This window comes from Balaenoptera acutorostrata, chromosome 20, assembly GCF_949987535.1.
Source record: "Balaenoptera acutorostrata chromosome 20, mBalAcu1.1, whole genome shotgun sequence".
NCBI classification, from domain to species: Eukaryota; Metazoa; Chordata; class Mammalia; order Artiodactyla; family Balaenopteridae; genus Balaenoptera; species Balaenoptera acutorostrata.
Genome location: NC_080083.1, coordinates 15274695 through 15298871, shown reverse-complemented (window position 1 = coordinate 15298871; position 24177 = coordinate 15274695). Strand labels below are relative to the sequence as shown.

General features: G+C 40.3%; 1 protein-coding gene across 4 annotated transcripts in view; it reads right to left on the bottom strand.

The window, feature by feature from the left end:
- The window catches only part of BLMH (bleomycin hydrolase), a 42923-nt gene extending 31876 nt beyond the window's left edge, over nucleotides 1–11047 (bottom strand). Inside the window, exons 1-6 of one of the 4 annotated variants that reach the window (XM_007183836.2) lie at nucleotides 10829–11047; nucleotides 10335–10535; nucleotides 7005–7114; nucleotides 6025–6166; nucleotides 5342–5430; nucleotides 3946–4038 (exon numbers count right to left, since the gene is read on the bottom strand). In XM_007183836.2, coding sequence (XP_007183898.1) covers nucleotides 3946–4038; nucleotides 5342–5430; nucleotides 6025–6166; nucleotides 7005–7114; nucleotides 10335–10535; nucleotides 10829–10868 — 675 coding nt within the window. In that variant the 5' untranslated portion in view covers nucleotides 10869–11047. The remainder of the gene's footprint in view (nucleotides 1–3945; nucleotides 4039–5341; nucleotides 5431–6024; nucleotides 6167–7004; nucleotides 7115–10334; nucleotides 10536–10828) is intronic. The other 3 variants (XM_028166953.2, XM_007183837.2, XM_007183838.2) reach the window with 3 other exon arrangements.
- Between the last annotated feature and the right edge of the window lie 13130 nt (nucleotides 11048–24177).

Below are 24177 nucleotides of genomic sequence, written 5' to 3'. Positions count from 1 at the left end.
TAGGGTGAGAAGACTTCTCACTGTATATCTTCTTCTATTTTTGATATTTATGCTAAGTGAAATGTCAGACAGAAAAATACTGTATGATATCACTTACATGTGGAATCTAAAAGAAACAACAAACTAGTGAATATAACAAAAAAGAAACAGACTCACAGATACAGAGAACAAACAAGTGGTTACCAGTGTGAAGGGGGAGGGGCAATATAGGGACGGGGGAGTGGGAGGTACAAACTAATGGGTATAAGACAAGCTCAAGGATGTATTGTACAACATGGGGGATATAGCCAATATCTTATAAAAACTGTAAATGGAAAGTAACCTTTAAAAACTGTATTAAAAGAAACTATAGGTTTTAGAGAAAGACAAAGAAAATGAAAAAACCAAGTTATAAAACAGTGTATAGGATCCCTTTTTAAAGCTATTTTTATATGATCTTAAATGAAAAAAATATGGAAGAAAATGCACCAGAGTGTCAGCAGTGATAACCTTTGGCTCACAAGGACTTTCTATGTCATCCTTCCCTGTGTTAGTTAGTATGTAATTTCTCATATTTATAAAGTTTAAAAGCACAAGCATTATTCATGTTCCTGGTGTAACACTCAAAAGCCTCTAATGTGCAACAGGGTAGAATGATTAGCAAATGTAATTCAAATATGTTGTATGTTTCAAACTAAGAAGTTAATTGTTCAGTTGAAAAAATAAAATAAATGGGTATACCTCCCAAAGAAAGATAACTAGGCCCTAATCTCAAGGAAAATGACCTTGACCTTAGGTCTGAAGCAAGCCTAAGCCCATATATTGTTTTTAAGACCTGAGAGCCACTGCTATAGAATTTCCTGAGTAAATCATAATGACTCCCTGTCTCTTCCTATGGCGCTGATAAATATTGTTTCTGGTCTTTGTTTTATGTTTTGTTTTTTAACAGACAGAGTTTTGGTAGAGAATACATTTAATAATCCTAAGGGAATCTGGAGGCTAAAAGAGAGTAGACACACTAAGAAAACACTACAACAGAAGTGACTACACGGTTCCAGATCTGCCTTGTCTGTCATCACAACAAACAAGCTGCCTTTCTCTTCTCTTAGAAAGAATGCCTTTAGCATAAATACATTTCGTTCAAAGCTATCTGAGCTTCATGGCTGATAAGTCATCATTTTGATGTGCCTACAAGGCTAGGCAAAACATAGGTACTAATTTGTGGCTTTAAAACCACAGCTAGACTCTTCATTACATAAGAGTCAGGTTAAATAAAGAGTTATCTAGGGGATTGTAAAAATCTAAAGACCTGTACCACACAGAATTCTGTAGTCAACAGCTTACCTAGAATCATTAAGTAAACAACCCTATTTATAAAACATCCATACTCAGGACTTGGTAAAGTGGCGTTGTACTATTTTTCCAAGGTTAGGAACAGGAGAGAAAAGATATGCGAAACATACCTGCCCTAATTCTTTTTTTTTTTTTTCTTTTGGCCGCACCACACCACATGTGGGATCCTAGTTCCCCAACAAGGGATCGAACCCACGCCCCCTGCACTGGAAGCACAGAGTCTTAACCACTGGACCGCCAGGGAAGTGAACCTGCCCTAATTCTTATCAGCTAATCCCAGAGTCAAAACATGGATTTTAGACATATCATTTAAAAGATCATTAAAGCAAACATCTTAAGCCAACAGAATGCTTGTGATTTGCAATAAGTATTATCTGAGCCCGTTTCCATAACTCTTTATAGAACCTTCATCCTTACTACACCCCACCATCTTACTAAAATCATAAATAAAGGCAAATTATGCAGGAGATATGGCCTCAACAGGAGAGATCATTCCAAGGAGGAAGGGAAGAAAACTAACATTTATTGGACCACTGCTATGTACCAGGCACTATGCCTTATACTCTTATACTTAATTCCTTATTTGATCCCCACAAAAATCCAATGAGAAATATATTTTAAACCCCAAACAGAATCTCAGACAGGTTAAGTATTTTATCCAAGATCACAGAGCTGTTAAGTGATAGAGCCGGAACTGAAACCCATGTCCTACTCCAAAACCTATTTTCTTCTACTACAATCAGATACCTCTCTTAACAAAGAACACTTAAGGAGTAAACAAAGAGGTAAATATGAGATAATTTAAATGTATCTAGCAAAATGAAACCTCTGTGTTCATCCACTGAACAATATTTAAGAAATGAATATTGTATCAAGCTAGACATGTTACACTTGAACAAACTTGAGACTTCAGAGCTTCAGGAACCTGTCTCAGGTCACATGGCTGTTAAATGAGAAGATTAGATAGCCTGACTCCAGAGACCATGCTCTCGACCACACTATGCTGCCTCTCTAAAATTCAAAGGAAAACACGAGTAAAGCATTAATGTTGTGCACTGCAGTGAAAAAATTTAGGCCATCTTAATTCCATACAAACAGTCTTGAAAGGACTGTTAGTTGAGTGATTCCTAGTAATGGGCCCACTAGATGAAAAAGGGAAATGTTTGTACTTTTCTCCAAGTGATTTCACAGTTTTATACATATTCATCTGGATTATGAATAGTATTTAGTAATAAAGATTTTTAACTGCCTTGATAATAAATATTACTGCCTTATATTTGTTTAATGCTTTTTAAGTTTTCCAAAATGTTTTCACATACATTATTTTAACTGTTATAACCAACGATAGCTTCTCATCTTTATTCCTACAGAATAAAACCAAAAGACCTGGCATCTACCTAAGATCCCTCACAGCTCTGCCTTTCTAGCTTAATTTACTACCAAACACAATCACAAAATGTTATGTTTCAGCTACCCTGTTCTCTGAAGATTCCACCTTTGTTCATGCCACTGTACATGCGATTCCTGTTGTCTGGAATGGTTTTCCCAGTTACCCATCTGGTACATCTTTACTGCTCTTTCAAGAGCTGGTTCCAATATCTTCCCCATGAAACCTTCAGTTCACTGAATTAGTCACTCCCTCCTCTATGACCACCAAATCCTTTATAACACATCTCTAGCATAGGATTTATTATAATTATTCATGTGTTTCTTTTACCAAGAGATTGAGCTCCTTGAAAATAGAGACCATGTCTTTCTCATCTTTGTATTCCCAGTGGCAAACTCATAGCACGTATTCAATATTTATGAAATGAATAAAAGAGTGAATTATAGAATAATAAATTGGGAAATAGAAGATATAAGTACAAGTCCCATACTAAACTGCAAAGTTTATACCTCAGCTTTTTCAGCTGTAAAATAAGTAATTTTCTTTCTTTTATTTTTTAAAGATTCTATACTTTATTTTTTATTTATTTATTTTTGGCTGCATTGGGTCTTCGTTGCTGCACGCGAGCTTTCTCTAGTTGGGGCAAGCGGGGGCTACTCTCTGTTGCAGTGCATGGGCTTCTCATTGCGGTGGCTTCTCTTGTTGCGGAGCATGGGCTCTAGGCACGCGGGCTTCAGTAGTTGTGGCTTGCAGGCTCTAGAGCACAGGCTCAGTAGTTGTGGCACACGGGCTTAGCTGCTCCGCGGCATGTGGGATCTTCCCGGACTAGGGCTCAAACCCGTGTCCCCTGCATTGGCAGGCAGGTTCTTAACCACTGCGCCACCAGGGAAGCCTTTTTTTTAAAAAAAATATTTATTTATTTATTTATTTTGGCTGCACCAGGTCTTAGTTGTGGCATACAGGATATCTAGTTGCGGCATGCAGACTACTTAGTTGTGGCATGCATCTGGGATCTAGTTCCCTGACCAGGGCTTGAACCCAGGTCCCCTACATTGGGAGCTCAGGGTCTTACCCACTGGACCACCAGGGCAAGTCCCTAAAATAAGTAATTTTCAATTCAATTCAACATTAACTACAATGACCACGTTTCCCAATCAATGTAACAGATAGGAATATTCTGAGAGTTCTTTAGAAGGGTCACAAAAATTCCAAATAATTGTTATTACCTCCTCCATCATGGCATCCTGTGTGGCTGAGATTTCTCCTTTGGTTGCGCCGCTGTGTACCAGGTTCCTTAGTCGTAGACAGAATTCTCTCATCTATGACAGAAACTTATTCAGTTACCCAAATTCAACTATAAATGAGCCTAATAGACCAGTGCTAGCTCTATTTTGAAGTATAACTCAGCCAAGACCCCGGGCAAAGTTCATAAAAGCAAATGCATTTTTCCCCAACCAGTCCACTTAAGCACAGAGCTAAAAACCCTCTCCATAAGGAGAAAAGACATGGATCATTCCCCAAAAATACTAGATGGAACTGCTCCTGCTCTGCAACTGATGGGACCCTCTGTGATACATGTCTGGGGATGGGGAAAACATGTAATTCCATAATGCCATCACCCTCGGAAAAAGCAAGAGACAAGCTGATTATGCCACTAAGTCACTCTAATATATTTTAATTTATAATTTTACTGGTTGTCCATTTCTTCTCTGTAAAATCATTATGAACATGGCTATGCCAACCCCCAATATACTTTTCATTTTTGTTTTCAATTTTGAGAGATGCCAAAGATAAAGGTGAGTCATAAACCTAACCACTGTGCTAAAGAGAATCTTGCTCCCACCTGAAATGGAATCCAGTGCTATACTATTAATGACCTTTTAGCCTGTGGATAATATTCCCCAGTTTCCTGGGTGGAAAATAACCTACTTCTAATATTGAGGAAACACATTTACAGTTTATTTTAAAATGTAGTCTTTCTCCCAGGGATGACAAATCCAATTTTAGCCTCATAGATCAAGACAGCAGATTCTGGCAACTCCCAGTTCTTAAAAAAGATGTCTGGCTGGCAGAGCAGCATCCCTGTAGGATTCACAATCCTCCTTGGGAAAATGGGTTATGCAGAGAAGAGAGGATGATTCATTAAGACAACTGAGGCAATAAAAAGCAGTTCAGTGACTACATCAAACGTTAAGTGAATGGATAAACTACACTGATATAGTTTGGAGAAGCCGCAGAGCTCTGCATACTCTTTGAGGAAGTCTTCCGAAGAGTTCTTTTTGGTTTTACTAAAACATAATGCTGCCCCAGTCCACCTCCACTAGAACCAAGTTAGCATGCTGGTGGCTGAGAATGGGACTTTCTTTCCTCAGTACCCATAAGAAAATATTAAAATCAACGGAAATAAAAGTGGGAGACTTTTAAAGAGAAGGAAAAAAAACACCCTAATCTCAATTATTTTTAAAGTTAATATGAGGCTACATTGCCTTGGATAGACACTGAGTAGCTATCTTGTACACAGACTGTGTATACTGAAATGCCCAGGAATGTCCCTGGAAAATCAGTTAGGAGTTTTAAGGTAAGTATATGACATGCAATCCCACCCTGCTCCATATGCTGTACCTTGTGATTCAGAATATCATTCATCCTTTTGGTTGCCTCTGTTGTATAAGATTCAGGGAAGCACTTCTTAGGGATAACACCATATTTTTCTAAAAGAAAACAAATTTTAATGTTCAATAAAGTAAACGTATACTCCAGTGTCAGGAACCCTGGCAAAAATAGCTATTGCTTTTAAAAATAGGCCATATTTTGCTAGTCTAACTCAGAAAACTTAATGACCTTACAATATTATTAAACAGGTCATTTAATCTGCCTATTTATCCATCTATCTTGAATTAATTCTGTTCTTTTTAATCTATCACACTTTGTAAAGTATTCAGCATGATGAAGTTTCTCCAAAAGACAATTTTTTGAATGAGGACATTTTCAAACAGCTGCAGTTTCAATGCGTTTCTTGATTACATCAATGGATAAGAGAGAAACTTTTTCATAGAAAGTTAGTTCTACTTAATACAACCTTTTCTCCTCTAACTCAACCTTCACAGTACCTATCTCCTTACCTCTAATTTAAGAAAGGTACTTAATAGGTAAGAGTGTGAGATAAAGGTTCCTGGAGCTAACTGTATACCCCTCTGGGGACCAATTCTACTCTGTACTTAACCACCAAAGAAATGGCCTATGCCTAACTACAGAGCCTTGCTTGATCATGCTGGGTTTCAGTTTCATTAGAGGAAGGCTCTTACCAACAATATTGACAAGCATATCCCATTGTCCTCCATCATTTGCAGGATTCGTAAGCAAATACTGCACCAGCCTACCATCCTCAGGCTCCTTTTTCTGGGCTGTGTCCACAAAAGCATTTAAGAAGAAATAACAGCGTTCAACCTAAAGTAAGAGAAATTAAATAAAATTAAAGGAGAAGAGAGCTAATATCTTTATTGGCATTATCAACAGAATATGAGTCCTGGAACTACTGCAGACCCAACAGAGTAGGTATTTTTAAACTAAAGTTGGTAATTACATAGCAGTATCTCTGGGGCTTCCCTGGGGGTCCAGTGGTTAAGACTCCACACTTCCACTGCAGGGAGCACGGGTTCGATCCCTGGTCGGGGAACTAAGATCCCACATGTCACGTGGTGTGGGGGGGAAAAAAAAAAAAAGCAGTATCTGGCTTCATGAGAATGTCTGAAGTGTTTTCCTTTATCTGTGTGTACACATTGTAATAGTTTATCCAAAACAAGGCACTGCTTTATTTTGAAACAGAAAAATCTGATATTTAGAGCCTTCAATCAATAAAGATCTAATGGACACATATAACATACACTTTAAAGATAAAAAACTGGAATAAAATTATTTACTCTTTTTCAGACAAGTATTACCCGGAGAAAGGGAATTAGGTCCTAGAAATACAAATAATCTACATAAAGATGCTAAAAGGGGAAATCACTGAAAACAAAATAAAAAATTTTAAATAAGAAAGAAACAAGGAAGTAGTAAGGTGAGTCATCAGACTTATTATTTCATTGCAAAAAGTAGCCACCTACCAACCAAAAGTAGTTCTGCCTTTGAAAAGAGTCAACTTTTGATTCTTTGGAAATCAGAATAAATGCTGTCCCATCTATAATGGAAGGCAGACTATAACTAGAAAAGCAAGAAACGAAGAGATAGTCCCTACCAAGGTTGATATTGAAACAAAAAGAGTATTTCAAGATCAGTCCCATACCTTGTCCCAGAAAAAGAGGTAAGATTGACTAAATTCGAATTCTTCAATATTTAATTTTCTCATGAATGGAAGTCTCATAACATTCAGACAAGAAAAGATCCAGCATCGCCCTGAAAAAAGAAAGCAAATCAAGAAATTATGATGAATGTTCACATAGAGTACATTGTTCCAACTGTATTTCCCAACAGTGAGTCCACGACAAGATCTTGGACAATTTAAGACCAAATCAGAAAGAGCAGAAAGATACAAAAACAAAAATAAGAAAGGTAGTACTTACTATCTGCAATATATATGCAAAGGTTTATATCCTTAACATATAAAAAAAATCTCTTTACGTATCACATAAAGAATCAATTATAAATCACCTAAGAAAATTACATTAGAAAAAGAAATACTGGTAGAGAAACATGAGCAAAGATCACGAACAGCTAATTTAATAGTCAAAAAAGATACAAATAGCAAGAAACATTTTTTTAAAGTTCATCATAAGACACCTGTTAAATGGAGAAACATTATTTTTCAATTAATAATGCCCAATATTGGCAAGGAAGTGGGGAAACAGCATTATTATACACCCTGGATAGGAATCTAAACAGGTAAAAAAATATCTGAAGGCAATCTGGCAATATATGGCAAAACCTTTAAAAAGTCTCTACCCTTTAATGTGGAATATATAGTATATGCTTCAATATAAGATGACTCTAACATAAGTCAATCCCCATGCCCCCAACGAGAATTTTTTTTTAAGTTATTTAGTTAACTGGATTATATAAACACTTAAAAAATAGATGAAATAGTAACTGTCTGCCTATAATATTTAATTTAGTAGCTTTAATATTTAGATATTTAAAATCATATTAATATAACAAATTGATGTAGAAGCATTGTTTTTTCCACTTTCACATGTCATTTTCACACTGATCCACACTTTTCACGTGCATCTTGGATCAGTGCCTTTACCATTATTAGATCCACTCTTTCAAACAGAACACATCATCTTTCTTCCATCTACTGTGTTTGAGTCACAGCAATGCTTTGAATCCATGCATAATGCTGTCCCTAAAAAATGTTATGCCAGCACTCAACCATATAATCATATTTGTCATTTGTCCTGTAAGTGGATAATCACAAACTCCACAATGTCACCACCTTCTGTACTTCTGTACTTCATCTTAAGTGATCTTTAGAGGTCTATTTACAAGGATATCCAACATTTCCACGTGAGGTCATGTCCTAGAAAAATACTGCATTCAAATTTTCTCTTTTTAAAAAAACTGATTCAATCAAATGATCTCCATAAGCATCCCAAACTAGCATGGATCAAGGTCATTTCAGCGTAATTAATGTCTTTGCCAAAATGTACTTTACTTCAAATTAAATTAACTGAGAATGCTCATTATCAAAGTCTTTGTAAAGCCTCACACATAGGGTAACTCTTTTCTAAGGAAGATTCAGAGGGGAAAAACCTTGACTTTTATCTGGGCATAACTTTTTTACTAATATGAAAATACGTTCACAATATATTGGTAAGTGAAAAAGGTAGGTAGGTTACCTAACAATATGTAAGGTATCACCCATATTAAACACACACACACACAGAATAAAGACCTGACAGAATACTTACTCATCGGTATTTTGCAAATATTCTACATTGAACAACAGTAATCTTACAAGAAAAAATAATTAAAAATAAGTAACTACACACAGTGTTTTTCAAAAGTCACTAATGGGGCTTCCCTGGTGGCACAGTGGTTAAGAATCCACCTGCCAATGCAGGGGACACGGGTTCAAGCCCTGGTCCAGGAAGATCCCAAATGCCTCGGGGCAACTAAGCCCGTGCACCACAACTACTGAGCCTGCGCTCTACAGCCTGCGAGTCACAACTACTGAGCCCGAGTACCACAACTACTGAAGCCCGCACGCATACAGTCCGTGCTCCGCAACAAGAGAAGCCACCGCAATGAAAAGCCTGCGCACCACAATGAAGAGTAGCCCCCATTCACCTCAATTAGAGAACAGCCCGCGCACAGCAATGAAGACCCAGCGCAGCCAAAAATAAATAAAATAAATAAAAATTTTAAAAAAAGTCACTAATGACTTAGTATAGCTCATCTTTACCTTGGTTTTATCTGTATGCCACCTCTCTCATATGCACACTATTATTTTCTAGTGAGGAAATCTGGATGAACTGTTAATGTGAAAACTGCAGGAAAATAACCTACATAGCTCATGTGCTATTTGTACCTTTTGCAAATAAAAGTGACACTACAGGATATATAAGACATGACCTGTTCCAGATGAACATTTCCAGGCTTTTCCCTAAAAGGGCACTGCAATCTAAACCATGTAGGACCCCTAATAACATTACTAACTGGATCTAACTGGATAATTTGTAGCCTGACAGGCCACACCACCCCAAGCACTTTCTACTGTGGCAAAACATTAATTATTGCAAGATCATAATTTTTTCTTAAAATTTACAAATGAACTTTACTGAGGTATAATTTACATACAATAAAATACATCCATGTTATAAATGTACACTTTGAGTTCTGACTGGCTTTAAGCAAGCACTGATCTGCTTTCTGCCAAAATAAATAGACTGGAAGTAGTTTTAAAATGGATAGACTTTAAAAAGTCCTTTTAGTACAATTCTGCCACGAGAATGTCCTTATTTAGATTCCTGGATAACTCATCTTTCACTGTAGCTGTTTTTCTGTTTTCTAGTGGTGCTAGATAGCAGATAGCAAAGCAAGAGCTCTTGACCAGCAAGGCATGAGAAATGAGTATTTTTCTGTATTACAAACTAGTCTACTGGTGGTAACTTCGCCCATTAGCACATGTGTTCAAATTGCAACCAAAAGGTACACTTAAAAATAACATTTGATGACATTTTGATGCAATTACATTGTGTCTTTTCCATCCCATACATTTGTACATGGCCTTCAGGGCAACGTGGAGGTGTCCTCTAGGGCATGAACCTTTTTACATGATTTGTTTCGTACCAAGAATATATATCTCCAAGACATGGGGCTGCAGTCACATAACTTCAGGACAGAATATCGTGAATTACATTCAAACAGATGACCATGGGTTAGTCAGTCACTTTAGTGCTCAAATCAAATATACTAACGAACCACAGAGCACCAAAACAAGTCACAAAGTAACCTTCTTGGACCTGCCTGTACTTGGCACCTGTTCTCTAAAAATTTACTACAACTTCCTTCTATCCAAACGTCTTCTCCCCTAAGGCCTTTCTTAGGTAAGACACCACAATGGGACGCTGTCAAGAAAGTCAAGGGAAGTGTGCAAGAAGTTTGAAGACCTCACCTGAGCTCTTCTGGCTGGTGACGGGCTTGCCTTCAGGATGCACGGTGTGCTGGAACACATGCTGAACACCCTGGACCGTGGCCCTCTTCAGACAGATGTCCAGGAGGTCGTGGGTGGTGCCGACATTCTGGGCCAGTACGAACTGAGGATCGGAATTCAGTTTCTGAAGCAGAGCAGCTACCTTCTCCGAATTCAGTCCTGCTAAAAGACCAAACAGGATTGATTATAACATCAAAAAGAGGCTGAGAAGGGCTGATCCGGGACTCCCACACTCGGGCTCTAACTTGGTAAGAGCATCACGAGGTGACCATAGCAGCGGAGAAGCCCTTCACCGGCGTCCTCGCCCACGATGCTGCCTCCCTCCGGGCCGCTCCAGCCCACCCAGAAAGCTCCACCCTCACCATCGCCCCGGGTCCCGGCTCCGGCCCTTCCCCGCAGCCGGGCCTCCGAGGCGCAGCTGAGTCCCCAGAGGCCACCCGCGCCCCCCGGCTTACCCTTGGCGGGTAAGAGCGGCGCCTCACCCGCGTCGTTCATGGCGCCCACGCTGCCCGGCGGGGGAACGGTAGTTTCGGGGTCCTCAGGCAAGACCCGGGGCTGCACAGCCGTTCGCTGCCTAAGCTGCCCAACCTGCCTCTCGCACCCCGACCGCCGGAAAAAGGAAGCCGGCTCAGCGGGGGCGGAGGACTGAGAGAAACGGGGTCCGCGGAGGGACAAACCTCCCCACACGCGTTGCTGAGTCAGCGGCATCGGGGCTGGCCCCGCCCGTGGGAGGGCCGAGGGGGCGGGTCGCTGACGCGCTGCAGCCGCCCGCGCCCCCGCCCCGGACGGGTCCCCCTCGGCTCAGGCCCACGCTCACCATCCGCGCTGCCCGGCGTCCGCCCACGCGGCGCCGGCGTCTACAGCCAGCCGTGATTACGCTTCCTGACCACCGGGGAGCCCTCCTGGGATAAGGTCAGCCCAGAGCGTGGAACTCGAGGGGTTCCATGCTGGCCCCGGAGACCGAATACCCTAGCATTGTGAAATTGGCCCCATGAAGCCTTTTCAGAGGCCAAAAGGGGGCTCCAAGGCGGTAGGATGGGCTCAGGGACCGCATAATTAAGCACTGGGCTTCGGATGGGTTGCCTCGTTTCAGAAATTAACCCAGAGGCTCTTCCAATAGGCATCCTTCGCTGACCAGTCACTGCACTTTCAATAGCAGTGTTTTTGTGTTGAGGGGAAATTGGAATCAAGCTCTTTCCTACCCACTCAGTTGCTACCAGGGTTCTACAAACATACAATTGCTGGGACTTCCCTGGTGGCGCAGTGGTTAAGAATCTGCCTACCCATGCAGGAGACATAGGTTCGATCCCTGGTCCGGGAAGATCCCACATGACGCAGAGCAACTAAGCCCATGCGAGTCACAAGTACTGAGCCCGCATGCTGCAACTACTGAAGCCTGCGTGCCTAGAGCCCGTGGTCCACAACAAGAGAAGCCACCACAATGAGAAGCCCATGCACTGTGTGGAAGAGTAGCCCCCGCTCGCGACAACTAGGGAAAGCCTGCGCACAGCCAAAAAACCCAAAGCAGCCAAAAAAACCCAACAACATAAAAAACATACAATTGCTCATTTCGAAGAAACTACCCATTCTGGGCTTCATGGAGTCAGTGAGTATCTCCTACCTAGCTAAGGAAAGTGACAGAAGTCAGTCTGATACATCGATACTGCTTGTCCAGCCCTCTACAAAACCTTCAAATGAGCGGGCCCTCCTCCCCAGGCTTTCAGGATAACTGAGAGGTTTAACAAGGTTTTGAGATAGTGAAGCCTTTTTATGTTGTTTTTCGTGCTCTAAAATCTCAAACTTTAGTGAGATGTTGGGATGGGACCCAAAGGTGATGAAACAAATCCAGATAGATCTGTCTACCACTGAAAAGCCTGACTCTGCTACTCAGAGCAGTCAGAGTCTTCTGTGGAACCTAGCATCTAGGTCCTAGATTGAAAATAATCTCTGATTCTAAGGAACTCTAATATCTGGGGAAAAACCATACTCAGACACCGATCAGTCATTTGAGAAATCACAGTCTCTGTGTCCCTAGAGAGACCTAGCCAAAGTTTGGGGATATGACATAGCAACTGTCTCCAACAGGGCCCATCAGCTGTCCCATTCTGAGAGTCTTCTGATGTCTGAAGAAAAGGAACAGGTTGAAAATTATGCTGAAAGAAATCATTGGTCCTTTCACAAAATGATGTTCAAGCATCCTGCCCAATTCAACTCAAAAAATTTTATTCAATATCTACCATGTACAGTCACTGGACAAACTGCTGATGATATGGAGACCAACAAGCTTAAACTTGCCCTTAAGAAACACACAATGTAGTGAAAAAGATGCAAAATAACTTTTGGAGAATCTGTATTAACATAACAATAGAGATGTAAAAGCAGTGAGGAAGGAGCTGTTAATTGGACCAGTGGTGCCTGAAAAAAGGGGTCACAGTGAGCATAGTCTTAAAGAGTGGATGATGGGGTTTCACAAGGCAAAACACAGAGGAAGGGCATGCAAGGCACCAGCAAAGGCACTGGGGCATTAAAGCATGTGGCAAAATTATGTTCAAGAAACTGTGCATCATAGTCTGATGTGGTTAAGATCAGGGAAGGTGTTAAGATCAGGGTCAAAGTGTAGGACTGGAAAGGTAGATTTGGGCCAGAATATGAAGGCTTTTGTATGCCATGCCTGAGTATCTGGACTTTATTTTATGGTTAACTAGAAGCCAACGTAGGTTTTTGAACAAAGGAACAATATGCTCATTTCTATGTAAAGAAAGAAATGTAAGAGCAGTGGGGAGAGTGATTTGGAGGGGAGAGATTCTGGACCTAGGGAAACTAGTTAGAAGGCTAATCCAGCAGTGCACTTGGGGGATGATAGAAGCTTTAAACTGTGGAAAAGGAGGAAGCACAGATAATCTGGAAGTTTTCACTTGATGAGTGAATGCATGGTGGTGTCATTAACTTAGAGAAGGAATACAGAAAAATGGATATGTTTGGGAATATGCAAGTGAGTGGATAATGAAATTAGTTTGGGCCTTGGCAAGTTTGGGATGCCCAGAGGACACCCAGGAAAAGAAGTCCAGGAGGATGATTAAAAGATGTCTAGAATTACATAGGTCTTCAAACCATGAAAGTCAACAAGGTTGCACAGGGAAAGAGAATAAAGCAAAAAAAGATGAGTACCAAGAATTGTACCCTGGGCAGCTGCATGCTGTTGTGCAGGGTGTTAATGGCACAAGGGTACCAGGCTGAGTGGGGTGAATGGGACCTGAAGCCACACGCCCTGGCCCAGGGCTGTGCCCAATCAGATTATGGTACACCTTTTAATGCTTGTTACAAGGATGCCATAAGTGGGTACCATTAACTCTGGAAATAGTGACATTAAAGAATGGGTGAAGACAGAGAAGCCAGCAGTGAATCACAGAAAGAGCAGTGAGAGAGGGAGAAGACCCATAGAGTTATGCCCTGGAATCCCAGGAAGGCAAGGAGAAGATGGTGAATAGGCCTGAAAGCTCCAGAAAAGTTTAGTAACTACATCAGAGGCGACCTTAGAGAGGACAGCTTCAATGAATGTTGGGGTGGGCAGAAGCCACCACATTGCAGTAAGTTGAGAGGGAAGGAAATACCAGGGAAAGTCTTTTGGGGGAAAAGGAAAACTGATGTCTACCTGGAGGGTGAAAGACAGGAACCAGTACAGATGAGAGATTAAATATGTGGCAGAGAAGGTACAATTACTAGAATATAAGCACTGGAAAAGAGGAGGGATGGAATCACTGGAGAAGGTGGAAGGGCCAGTTTTACAGCTACTGCTACCCTTTTCATGCCAATGACTACATTTCCCCACCCCATGCCCAGAAATTCCTATCATCATCACTTTGCCAGGTCTCCTGCTCTGCCCTCATTGCCAGGGTGTCACCCTTAGTATCAGTTTCCCACCCAGCAACTCACACCCATACACTCAGCCCCCGTTTGGGCACGGAGAAGAAGAGCAGAGGAAAGCTGGTTTTCCAATGGGTCTGCCCCAGATGACCGAGCCAGGAAGACGTTTCCCTAAGAGTAGGATTGTTCAGAACTACCCTCTAACTCCATCCGGAAAAGATACTGTTGAGCCCTGTGACATCTCATGGAACAAAGCTACAAGAAGCAGAATTCTAGCATGAATCCACAATTTTAGAAAAGAAAATCCATATAAATTCAGTGAGTGGCATCACCTGCCGTTGCAGATATGCCTTCTGCTTATTGCTTCTATGGGGCTTCCCTAGATAAACAGATCCAGTGTCAAGGCAAATTAAAAAATAATACTAAAAATATGTAGAGAACTCCTAAGCATCAGTAGGAAAAAGACAAAAAAACCAATAAAAAATGGAAAAAAGACCTAAACAGGCATTTCACATGAAAGGAAGAATGAATGGCAACAGTAATGTTGGAAATGCACAATAAAATTTTAATAAGATGCCACGTTATCTCTTGATAGGCAAAAATTTTAAAGGCAGGTATTAAAAAGTAATATTGGCAATTCTTACATACTGCTTGAGGAGATATAAATAATATTACCAAGTTGGAAAACATTTGTCAATATTTGAAAAGTTGAAGATGCAAGTACCCTATAGCCCAGAAACTTTATTCCTGGGTTTGTATTCGAAAACTACACTGTCCAGTATGGTAGCCACTAGCCACTTGTGGCTATTTAAATTTATTCATTAAGATTAAAGTTAAAAATCTACTTTCTCAATAGTAGTAGTCACATTCCAAGTGCTCAGGCTACTATATTGGAGAGCATAGATACAGAACTCTTTCATCATCACAGTAAGTTCCATTGGACAGCCCTGCCCTGGAGAAATTCTTGCATATGTGCCCTAGGCGTCACAGTCATGACTGTTTATGTGAGCATTGCTGGTGATTGCATAGAACCTGGAAAAAACCCAATAGTTCATCAACAGGAGTGTGTGTGAATTGTGAATTGTGACATATTCATACACTGGACTATTACAGAGAAGATGAAAATCAACGTGGGTGAATTTCAGAAACAATGTTGAGTGCACAGAGCAAATTGCAAAGCAAATGACACAACCACTTTTTAAAAGTTCAACAAGAAACAAAATTACATAATGTATTGTTTAGACATACAGACATACATGGTAAAAGAATTTGTTTTTAAAACAAGGGAATATACAAGCAGCTCATGCAGCTCAACATCAAAAAAACAAACAACCCAATCCAAAAATGGGCAGAAGACCTAAATAGATATTTCTCTAAAGAAACTATACAGACTGCCAACAAACACATGAAAGGAGGCTCAACATCACTAATCATTAGAGAAATGCAAATCAAAACTACAATGAGGGCTTCCCTGGTGGCGCAGTGGTTGAGAATCTGCCTGCCAATGCAGGGGACACGGGTTCGAGCCCTGGTCTGGGAAGATCCCACATGCCGGGGAGCGACTAGGCCCGTGATCCACAGTTGCTGAGCCTGCACGTCTGGAGCCTGTTCTCCGCAACAAGAGAGCCCGCGATAGTGAGAGGCCCGCACACCGCGATGAAGAGTGGCCCCCCCTTGCCGCAACTAGAGAAAGCCCTCGCACAGAAACAAAGACCCAACACAGCCATAAATAAAAAAAAAAAAAAAAAAAAAAACTACAATGAGGTATCACCTCACACCGGTCAGAATGGCCATCATCAAAAAATCTACAAACAATAAATGATGGAGAGGGTGTGAAGAAAAGGGAACCCTCTTGCACTGTTGGTGGGAGTGTAAGTTGATACAGCCACTATGGAGAACAGTATGGAGGTTAAAAAACTAAAAATAGGGCTTCCCTGGTGGCGCAGTGGTTGGGAGTCTGCCTACCAATGTGGGGGACACGGGTTCGAGCCCTGGTCTGGGAGGATCCCACATGCCGCGGAGCGACTGGGACCGTGAGCCACAACTACTGAGCCTGCGCGTCTGGAGCGTGTGCTCCGCAACAAGAGAGGCCGCGATAGTGAGAGGCCTGCGCACCGCGATGAAGAGTGGCCCCAGCTTGCCACAACTAGAGAGAGCCCTTGCAGAGAAACGAAGACCCAACACAGCCATAAATAAATAAATAAATAAATAAATAAAATTAAAAAAAAAAACAAAACTAAAAATAGAACTACCATATGACTCAGCAATCCCACTACTGGGCATATACCCTGAGAAAACCATAATTCAAAAAGAGTCATGTACCACAATGTTCATTGCAGCTCTATTTACAATAGCCAGGACCTGGAAGCAACCTAAAGTGTCCATCGACAGATGAATGGATAAAGAAGATGTGGCACATATATACAATGGAATATTACTCAGCCATAAAAAGAAACGAAATTGAGTTATTTGTAGTGAGGTGGATGGACCTAGAGTCTGTCATACAGAGTGAAGTAAGTCAGAAAGAGAAAAACAAATACCGTATGCTAACACATATGTATGGAATCTAAAAAAAAAAAAGTTCTGAAGAACCTAAGGGCAGGACAGGAATAAAGATGCAGATGTAGAGAATGGACTTGAGGACATGAGGAGGGGGAAGGGTAAGCTGGGAAGAAGTGAGAGAGTGGCATGGACATATATACACTATCAAATGTAAAATAGATAGCTAGTGGGAAGCAGCTGCATAGCACAGGGAGATCAGCTCGGAGCTTTGTGACCACCTAGAGGGGTGGGATAGGGAGGGTGGGAGGGAGATGCAAGAGAGAGGAGATATGGGGATATACGTATATGTATAGCTGATTCACTTTGTTATACAGCAGCAACTAACACAACAATGTAAAGCAATTATAATCCAATGAAGATGTTAAAAAAAGAAAACAAGGGAATATTAAACAAATTTAAGGTAGTGTTTGCCTTTGGGAAAGAGACACAGCCAGCTTCAAAGGTATTGGCAATATTGTGTTTCGTAAACTGGTGGTGGGTACATGGGTTTCATCTTATTTATTACACCTGATTTCATACGTTATCTATATTTTTGTGTATATGAAATATTTCTTCTTAAAAAGGTCACTCTAGCTGCAGTGTAAATGAGAGACTGAAGGGAGATGGGAATGTAGGCCGGAGACCTGTTAGGAGACTATAATTGTCCAGGCAAAAGGTGGCTGGTGACCGAGATCAAGAGGGCAGCAGTGGAGATGAAAGGAAGTGGATGAAAATGGGATATGTTTTGGAGGTGAATCACCCTAACCCCAATCCTAACCCTAACCATTATGCTCTGGTAGAGGTTTGCATGGTGTACATGAAAGAAGCATGAAAGAAGAATATGTAAGTCAGACCGGGAGCTTTAGGGAGAGCTCCTTGGAAGAGAGGAGAGATGATTTGAATTTGGAACAATTAGGGGTTTGTTAAATGATAATGATTGAGGAAAGGCATTCTATTTGGAGGTAATGGCTTTTAAGAAGAATTTAAGGCAGCAAGTCTCTGTCTGGGAACTGTAGACACTGAGCACAGTTGGAACTGAAGAGCGAGAAGGCAGGGGCCAAACACGGAGAGCCAATTGTGCCCATTGGGGGTTAAAACCGTATTCTGGAAGATGCAGGGAAATTGCCCCTGTTTTTCTTTCCTTTTGCCAGATCCTTGTGAACAACAACAAAATAAGGAACTGATATAACACTGTGAAGATCTAGCCATAAGGAGGCCCTAGCTGGGCTACTCTGAAAATGCTTCTCTTTGAACTAATCATTTTTAGAAAATGGTCACCTGTGATCACCAAAACCTAAATTGTAGAATCACAGAAAGATTGAGATGAGTATGAAAGGAAAAGAAAGGCACATGGAAGAGAAAATGATAGAGATGAAAAAGGAGAAATTGGACTTGAGAGAAAATAATAAACATCATTGGAGACTATAGTTCCCGGTTTCCTTTTAGGAATGCTGTTAGACTGGTTTTCCTTAATGGTGCAATGAACAAAACCAGAGCTTTCTTTATTTCTTCTTTTGTTCATGAACTACATTCTTTGCTATCTTAAGCAAATATTTAAGTGTAATAATTATGACATTCTTGTACTCTTTTCAGAGGTGTTTCTTGAGACAAAGTATAAAAATCTGAGAAATAAAGTTAACACGAAGGAGGTGGTGACTCAAATCCACCTTTCCTAATGCACATTCTTTATATTTTCTCATCAGATTCCCATTTGTGCATCTCATTTTATTTTTCTTTTATTTAATTTTCTTTCTTCCTTGTTCCAAGAATAATTCATCAGATAAAAGTAAAATTGGGGCTTCCCTGGTGGCGTAGTGGTTGAGAATCTGCCTGCCAATGCAGGGGACACGGGTTCGAGCCCTGGTCTGGGAAGATCCCACACGCCGCGGAGCAATTGGGCCCGTGAGCCACAATTACTGAGCCTGCGCGTCTGGAGCCTGTGCTCCGCAACAAGAGAGGCCGCGATAGTGAGACGCCCGCGCACCGCGATGAAGAGCGGCCCGCGCTTGCCACAACTAGAGAAAGCCCTCGCACAGAAACGAAGACCCAACACAGCCATAAATAAATAAATAAATAAATAAATAAATAAATAAATAAATAAAATTTTTTAAAAAATAAAAAAAAAGTAAAACTGAACACATTCACAGGGCAAATGAAAAACTAAAAAAAGATAATATGCATCTCCCCCTGAAAGTAGATGAAAAACTTGTCCTCTCTTTTTAGGACTAAAAAAAGAAAAGAATATGTTCCTTAAAAGCTCTCTGTTAGAAAGCCTGGTTTCTTCTGTTAAATAAGAAAAGCAATGTGGAGTTAAGAGGCCAAGGTTTGAAGTTCATTAGACATTGTTTTTAATTCCCAACTCCTGTTTATAGGTGTAAAAAATCATTTAATCTGAGGCTCAGTTTCCTCTTCTGAAAAGTGGGATAGTAGCTATAATAGCTAAAATTCAGTGAGTGCTTAGTGAGTCTTACAGTGTACATGTCTCATCTCATTTAATCCTCATAGTAACCATAAGTCAGGAGGTAGATTCTATTTCTATCCTCATTTTATAGATGAGGGAATGCAGGAACAGAGAGGTTAGGTAACTTGCCTATCACCACACAGCTAGTAAAGTGGTAGAGCTTGGATATATACCTAGGTAGTCTGATTCCAGAGACTAAGAGTTCAGGCTCCCTAAGCCTAAGGATCAAAAGATACAATGTAAGTGAAAGAATTTTGAAACAAGTACTTGAGACATGTCAGTTTAAATAATAAACTTGCAGATTTATAAATTGCTGAGCGTTGTGTGTCATTTTTCAATTTGCAATGAAGTAACCATTGTGGATATTCCATTTGTGGATGGTTTAGTTTTATGGGTGCTTTTACTCTAGGCTTTGACAAATGGAACATAATCAGGAAGTTTTTCTTCGCCCATACATATGCAGCTGTTAAGTTTTCGCATTGGCCCATTTTAATTGGTCTAATATAGGTAGAAAATCATGATGACCACTCATCATGACAAACAAGGATCAATGATAGAAGCCTTAATAGCTTAATAGATGCTTAATAGCATTGTAGAATCATAAAACACATTATGCCTACATTTAGAGTGATTGAAAGAGGTTGTGCAGAAATCTTAAGCAGAAATATGAAATTGTTAATAAATCGTTAAATATTTTCTTAAAAACAAATATGATCCACATGTCAAATTGGGGCAAAGTCCTTTAGACTGGTGATTTCCAAGTGAGCCAAGTTTGTTATTAAACACTTTTATGAGTACCATAACTATAAAATTCAGGAATTCAAGGCTATGATTCTTTATCGACAGCAAAGTCTATATCCTCTTTAGTGCAATGTTTTAAATGATGCCCTTGAGCTGCCTATAAACTGCCTACAAATGACAGCTGGAGTGAAAAATGACCTGTTTTGGAATGAGAATCTGTTGCAAGAGGAACATACAGTTTGCAGAATGACACACAAGGAGGTAGTAAGACTTCCTAAGTTTTGTTACCATTAAATTTTTTTTTTTTAAATGTCAGTCATATAATAAGAGGGCTCGCAGGATCTTAGAGATTGTCTTTTGGTATAGTCCCTTAGTTCAGAGTCTCTGAAAGATTATGTGACACCCTTGAGCTGAGCAGCTCATTAGCGGCTGAGCCAGGAGGAGAGGCCTGTTTTTCTGTTCGTACATGTGGTAGCTTCATGTACATCTGGTAGCTGAAACTTTTCCATGAGCAATGTTGAATATATGCAGCAGAGTTGCGTTACAGTTATAGGAATCTAGCTACTCCCTTTGACCCGGGTCATGTTCAGTGATACAAGTGGGTTGCAGCTTACTCAGAGAGAAAGTTCCAAAGTCAGGCATAAATAGACTATAGTCAACACTATCCGTGGAAATTCTTTGGGAAAGTATCACTTCAGAGACCCAAACACCTCCTCTTAATAAGCATTGCAGGGCAGGTTTCTATTCCAGTATGGGGAGAGATTGCTCTTTCTTCAGTTGAGAACCAAATGAAGTAGTTGGCAAATCTGTGAGCACTAGATTCATCCTTAGCACATGAGATGCTCACACTTTGAGAGCCAGGAGGGAACTAACTGGGACTGGCCAGGGGAGCTGATTCTCCTCCTCATCTCATGCTCACTTCAGGGCACATGTTCTTTCAGCTGAATGGCAGGTCTCATCGCAGGCACTTTTAAGTTGTTCTTCTTGTCTGTCTGTCTCTGTCTCTCTCCGCACCCCTCCTTTTTTACCCATCCTCTTTTTCCTTCCTATCTCCTAAATCTAATTTCGATTTGAATTCAAATGTTAAATGTGTTGCTTATAGGGATTAAATGAGTTTATATATGTTTGTTCCTGCCATGTAGGAAATACTATATAAGTTAGTTATTAATGTAAGAGGCAATTTTGTATAATGGTTAAAGACCCAGGAGCCATACAACCTTGGTCTAAATTCTTATTCAGCCACTAACAAGCTGTGTGACCCAGGAAGTGTGACTTAAATTCTCTGTGCCTCAGTTTTCCTCCCCTGTAAAATGGGTGTGATAAAAATAGGACCCTTCTTATGTGATTGTTATAAAGATTAAGTAAGTTATATATAAGGTGCTTAGCACAGTACAATATAAGGTAAGTGCTTATCGGAGTATAACTATTGCTATGTGATGTCACTATACTTCAGGTAACTCAGAGAACTCAATTTTGAGAAGTTCTAAAAATTACATGTGTTAGTTTAATTTCTCATCTCCTATCTCAATTCTTACTGGCATACAGTGATTACCCAAAAGGCAAAAGGGCTGAATGATTGTCCTGTACAAAACTGAGAGCAATTATAGTACTCACCTAGAGCCAAAAGTCAGGTGATGGGAAGAGTGACTCTTCATACAAGCTGTGTGACCTTGGACAGATCACTTAACCTTTCTGAACTTTGGTATCTCCAGTTGTACATCATAAGTAATGACATCACTACCTGTCTCACAGAGTGGCTGTGAGGATCAAACAAGACATGTGTAAAATGTTTTATAAACTATAAGGTAACATGAAAATGTAAGAGATTGCTGTTAATACCTATAATTTAAACAGAGGCTGACACTATTGTTACTACCAAGATTGCCCAAAGAAATAAAGACAAATAATTCATGAGTTTCCACAGCAACACTTTAGGAATCTGTTGGCAGGAACCCCAGATCTCCAATTTTTTCTTAATATGTACACAATCCTCTGAGAGCGCAGGTTTTTGGGAATTCACAGTAGTGTCCTTCATGCTTTCCAGTATTACGTACACAAAAACTACCCATGATGTTTGCTATACAACAACCTTGATGTTGCAGAGATAAGCTCTTGAAAAAAGATTATATGAGTGTTAAGGAATTTGTCATTAACTTATAGATTTTATTTTCTATAGTTGCTGGCATGAGATTAAGTATAATTTGTCTTTTTTAATAAAATGAAACAAATGAATTAATTTTTTTTCTAGCTGCACTACTGCTGCCCTATTTCCTTAAAGATGTGTTGTCAATAGATGTAAGTCTATTCAAAAGGAAAGTTATGATTTTACTGCAGGTTATTCAGCATTTTATATGTCCCTGGTGGGAGGGATGGGGATTATTATGAACTTGCCCTTGAAATTAAGCATTATTTCATTAAACTAGATTAAACTTTCCCCTGAATTCTTATTATAATGAAAGTTTTGTGAGTATTTGAATTATGCCAATGAAAATACCTGCGTTAGTCAGGATAGGCTAAGTTATGCTGCAGTAACAAATTAACCCTAAAGAATAGTGGTTTGACACAAGGGTCTATTTCTCACTTACATGTGAGCAGGTAGCTCTGTTCCACAACGTTATTCAGAATCCCAGACTAACAGATGTTCTCCCCAGTTGCCATGTCAGAGGAAGAAAGAAGTGAAAGAATATGCATCCATTCTGCTTTGCTTTGTCTGAAAGTGACACCGTTAATTCTATCCATAGCCCTTTGACTAGAACTAGTCACATGGTCTAGTTAATGGCATGCGAGCAGGGAAATGTGAAGAGCACCAGGATATTCAGTGAATGATGAATATCTCTGCTACAACCCCCAAACTCCTAAAGCAGTAAGATGTTCTCAATCGCTTTCTGGTAGCTTTATCCTAATCCTTAGGCTCCAAGATAGTGCAGTGTAGAGAAAGGAGCATGGACTGTGGGGTCAAACTGCCTTGGGTTCAAATCCCAACTACACTTCCTGCTAGTTGTGTGAGTTTGAGCATGTTATTTTGTTTCTCTAATCCTCAGTTTCCTCATCTGTAAAATGGGGATTCCAACACCTACCTGTTAGGGTTGTTGCAACAACAGGAAATTATGAGAGAGGTGGTTTGTCTTTATTATTCAACTTTTGCCCCTTCTGTGATAGCTTCTCTCCTACTCCAGTCCCCAGGCTTTGGATCAGCTTGGTATGAATTCCAGCTTAGTCACTCTCTATAACTTAGTTAAGCATTCTGAGCCCAAGTGTCCTCGTCATCAAAGTTGGGACAATCATGACTACTTTATAGGGTCATTCACAGGATCAAGTAATGCAGGTAAAGTCCTCAGCACAGCTCAGGCATACTTTGTTTTATTGCACTTTGCTTTATTGAGCGTCACAGATATCGCGATTTTTACAAATTGAAGGTTTGTGGCAACCCTGCATCGAGCAAGTCTATGGGTGCCATTTTCCCAACAGCATTTGCATACTTTGTGTCTCTGTGTCACATTTTGGTAATTCTCACAATATTTCAAACTTTTTCATTATTATTATATTTGTTATGGTGATCTGTTATCAGTGATCTTTGATGTTACTTTTGTAATTGTTTTGGGGTGCCACAAACTGTGCCCATATGAGACAGCAAACAATTGATAAGTGTTGAGTGTGTCCTGACTACTCCATCGACCAGCTGTTCCCCCGTTTTTCTCTCTCCTCAGGCGTCCCTATTCCCCGAGACACAACAGTATTGAAATTAGGCCAATTAATAACCCTACAGTGGCCTCGAAGTATTCAAATGAAGGGAGAGGCGCATGTCTCTTATTTTAAGTTTAACGAGGAAGGCATGTCAAAAGCCAAGATAGGCTGGAAGCTAGCCCTCTTGTGCCAAACAACCAAGCTGTGAGTGCAAAGGAAAAGTTCTTGAAGGGAGTGAAAAGTGCTACTCCAGTGAACACACATATAATAAGAAAGCAAAACAGCCTTATTACTGATAATGGAGAAAGTTTGAGTGGTCTGGATATAAGCTCAAACCAGCCACGACATTCCCTTAAGTCAAAGCCTAATCCAGAGCAAGGCCCTAACTCTCTTCAATTCTATGAAGGCTGAGAGAGGTGAGGAAGCTGCAGAAGAAAAGTTTGAAGCTAGCACAGGTTGGTTCATGAGGTTTAAGGAAAGAAGCCATCTCCGTAACATCAAAGTGCAAGGTGA